Source organism: Agelaius tricolor, unplaced genomic scaffold (assembly GCF_023055355.1).
Source record: "Agelaius tricolor isolate 1412-34295 unplaced genomic scaffold, bAgeTri1.0.p SCAF_7, whole genome shotgun sequence".
NCBI lineage: Eukaryota > Metazoa > Chordata > Aves > Passeriformes > Icteridae > Agelaius > Agelaius tricolor.
In genome coordinates this window covers 295,529-299,663 of record NW_027269267.1, presented here as the reverse complement: position 1 = coordinate 299,663, position 4,135 = coordinate 295,529, and the positions used below count along the sequence as shown (strand labels likewise).

General features: G+C 54.8%; 1 protein-coding gene across 1 annotated transcript; it reads left to right on the top strand.

Annotated features, from left to right (window-relative positions):
• The first annotated feature begins 3,008 nt into the window (after positions 1–3,008).
• On the top strand, positions 3,009–4,135 carry LOC139591449 (olfactory receptor 51G2-like). Its single transcript, XM_071430002.1, has one exon. The coding sequence runs from the start codon at positions 3,031–3,033 to the stop codon at positions 4,003–4,005; it is 975 nt and encodes a 324-aa protein (XP_071286103.1). The 5' UTR covers positions 3,009–3,030; the 3' UTR covers positions 4,006–4,135.

Genomic DNA, 4,135 nt, shown 5'->3' with positions numbered 1-4,135 from the left:
CCTAAATCGCACCCAGAGCCACCCCTGCCATGGCAGGGACACCTCCCACTGTCCCCAGTGCCCAGCCTGGCCTTGGGCACTGCCAGGGATGCAGGGGCAGCCCCAGCTGCTCTGGGCACCCTGTGCCAGGGCCTGCCCACCCTCCAGATGCTGCTGCATTGGCAGAAAGGGGCAGCTCTTGCCTTTGGGGAGCTCTGAGCCAGCAGTGAGGAGCAGAGGTACCTGTGGGCAGTTTGCTGTGGTGCCTCCACAGGCTCCGTGGAGCCATCAGGGGATGCAGCAGCTGCCCCAAGCCCCCTGTGCTGCCCAGGCTCCCCTGAGGAAGGGCTGAGATTGTCCCTTCAGCACGTGGGGCTGCAGGGCAGGGTGGTTCTGATGCCAACACGTGGCTCTGCCCTGCCTGCAGAAAGCCAAAAGATTGGGGGTTTTCCCCAGGTCCCATCAGTTATGTGCTGCCTTTTCCCTGGAGCAGGAAGATGTCTGTCCTTGCTAAGCTTCAGGATTTATTGTCACATTAGACTCTCAAGCTGAGAATCTAATGAAGAAAATCATATTAGGACCCTAATAAATACGTCATGGAAGAATTGTCTGTAATCAAAGATGAGCTGTGTTACAGCAAACCCTCTGGCTCACAGTCCAGGCACACTGTTGTATCCTGTGGAAGGTGCAGGAGCACTGAAGTCACAAATATTTTTTTTGTTTAATTACCTCGGTTTTTTGCATTAATTAGCTGGTCTTGCACATTTGCTGCTCTGCCCCACCCACCCAGTGGGTCACTGTGTCACTGAGGGGCTCAGGGACCCTGCCAGCCTCTGCAGCACTGTCACAGGAAACGCAGGATGTGCCAAGGCTCGGAGGTTCATTGGATCATTCACGTTGCAGAGCATTCTGGAGATCTCTGGCCCAACATCTGCCTCATGGCTGGGACATCTCATGGCTCTGTCCAGCTGGGTCCTGAAAACTCCTGTGCATGGAGATGTGCAGCCTCTGGGCAGCCTGCTCCAGTGCTTGATGGGGAAACATTTCTCATTTCATCCAGTCTAAACCTCCCTCGTTTCAGCTCCCACCTGCTGCCTCCCATCCTTGAAGATCCCAGTCCAGCCTCCTTGATGCCTCCTTGGAGGAGGATCCCTTCAAACAAACCTTCCCTTCTCAGGGCTGGACTCGCCTCTTTCCTGGATCATTCCCGGGCATTCTCCACCCCACCTGTGTCACTGACATCCTGCTGAGCTGGAGCAGACACTGCCAGATCTCTGCCAATCCCCTCTGCTCTGGATCCCTGTGTAAAACACCCCCACATTCCTCCCCTCCAGTTCATCCCCAGAGACTTTCCCAGGGTCCTCCCAGGGCTCTGAGCCTGGAACATCTTGGGCTTTGCCTTGTGCTTTGCCTTGTGCTTGCCTGTTCCCAACAGGCGTCCCAGGGGTTGGGGAAGATGAAACAGGAAAGCCTTATAAATGTGATTGCCTGGCAAAAGATTGTAAGAATATGGAAACTATCAGCGAGATTGAAATGAAAGCAAGCTGTGAGATCCCTCAGTTACTGAACAACTGGAAAACAATGGTGTAGCTGGCTGAAGGTGATCCCCTTTTGATGGAACAACACCCTCTGCTTGCAGACAGCTCCAGGGGTCAGAGCAGACCCTGCAGCTTGGCAGAGGGGGGCCAAAGAGGAGTTTGTAGGGTTTAAAATGTAACACAGTGTGGTAATGTAATGATTCTTATAGGCTGTATGTAAATGCTATAGGATTTGTATATTGTACTAGATTGGTTAGTGAGAATCAGAATATTCAACACAGAAGAAGATTTATTGTATTGGAATGGGAACCTCGCCCTCTTACCCCTTTTTACTCTCTCACCCTCTCTCCCCCTCTCTTCTCTCAGGCCTGCTCTGAGCTGTGTCTGGCAGCTCCAGCAGGGCCCTGTCCCCAGGCCCTTTGCAATGAACCCCAAGTTCCAGCCCTGGCTGCAGGGATCTCTCATCTCCATCCGTCCCAGCTGTCCTATCCCCCAATGCTCCTACACCAGGCCCCACACAGAGCCTGTGTCCGTGTGGGGTTTGCTCATTTATTCCCCTCCACCAGGGAGGAAGGCTGTGAAAAGAGCAGGGCTTGGCTGTGAGTACCTCTGAAAATCCACCTTGCCCTGGGAACCATCTTCTGAGCTGAGAGCAGGAGGCTCTGAGTGGCTGGTTCTCTGTTCTGCTGGAAATCGTGGAATCCCAGGCTGGTTCAGGCAGGGAGGGGCATTAAAGACCATCCTGTTCCACCCCTGCCACGGGCAGGGACCTTCCACTGGCCCAGCTGCTCCAATCTGGCAGTGAACACTTGCAGGGATGGGGCAGCTGCAGCTTCTCTGGGCAGCCACAGCCAGTGCCAACAAATTTTGCATTTGTTTCCAGTGTTGATTTCCTAAATAAGAAGTGTCAGGGTTAATCTTTCACAATTTTCACACCCTTTGATCTTCAGTTGGCATAAAAAAGCAGCCTTGGCTTAGCAGCTTGGCCGTGGTTGGATGAGCATGGAAAAGGCATTTGCTCACTCCACAGAGCATCTCAAACCCTGGAATTTGGAGGTGACTCTGAAATAGTGGAATGCTTTCCTTTTCATTCTGAAGCATTGCAAGTATTTCTTTTTTTCCCCCTCCTTATCAACAAAATCTATCCATCCTTTTCCTTCAGTTTGGGGTTTAATGGGTGAACAGAAGTGCAGCTCTGTGTTTGGGGTTTAATGGATGAACAGGAGCTGTGTGTTTGGGGTTTAATGGGTGTGCAGGAGCTCTGTGTTTGGGGTTTAATGGATGAACAGGAGCTGTCTGTTTGGGGTTTAATGGATGAGCAGGAGCTGTGTGTTTGGGGTTTAATGGGTGAGCAGGAGCTGTGTGTGGCACCGCTCCCAGCCAGCTCAGGGATCCCTGCAGAGGCTGGTGGGCAGCTGAGGGATGTGCAGCTCCTCTGCTCAGCACAGAGTCCAGCTGTGTGGGGTTTGTGTTGGTTTGTTTTAGGTCTAGGCCATGTGAGAGCTGAGCTGGGATGGAGCATGACTCACGCACCCCGTGGGAATTCAATGGCTCCTTCTATCAGCCTTCAGCTTTCCTCATGATGGGCATCCCGGGCCTGGAGGCCCTTCACCCCTGGATCTCCATCCCCTTCTGTGCCCTGTACCTCTCTGCTCTGCTGGGGAACTGCGTGATCCTGTTCATCGTCAGGAGGACCCCGAGCCTGCACGAGCCCATGTACTATTTCCTGTGCATGCTGGCCCTCACGGACCTGGGGCTGGCCCTGTGCACCCTGCCCACCACCCTGGGCCTCTTCTGGTTCGGCGCGCGCCGCATCGGCTTCGACGCCTGCCTCACGCAGATGTACTTCATCCACATCCTGTCCTTCATCGAGTCCTCCGTGCTGCTGGCCATGGCCTTCGACCGCTTCATGGCCATCTCGCACCCGCTGCGGCACCCGGCCATCCTCACCAGGAGCACCGTGCTGAAGATAGGCCTGGCCATCGTGCTCAGGGGCATGCTCTCGCTGCTGCCCATCCCCTTCCTGCTCAAGAGGCTGACCTACTGCGGCAGGACCGAGCTGTCCCACTCCTTCTGCTTCCACCCCGACATCATGAACCTGGCCTGCGCAGACATAAAGGTCAACGTCTTCTACGGCATGATCATCCTCCTGTCCACGGTGGGCACGGACTTCATCTTCATCGTGCTGTCCTACATCCTCATCCTCAGAACCGTCGTCAGCCTCACCACCAGGGAGGAGTGCCTGAAGGCTCTGAACACCTTAGTGTCCCACATCTGTGCTGTCCTCGTGTTCTTCATCCCCATGATCGGGCTGTCCATGATCCATCGCTTCGGGAAGAACGTTCCTCCCCTGGTGAACACCTTGGTGGCCTACACCTACCTCATCATCCCCCCTGCCCTCAACCCTGTCATCTACAGCATCAAATCCACCCACATCCGGGAGGCTCTGCTCAGGGCCCTGTGCAGAAAGCGGGGCTCTCACTGGTAGCTTCCTCCTCCAGAGGTTCTGCCAGAAGGTGCTGATGGACTGCGCTGTGTGTCAGAGCTTTGGGCTGGGCTGTGTGTCTGTCAGAGCTCTGGGATGGGCTGTGTGTCTGTCAGAGCTCTGGGATGGGCTG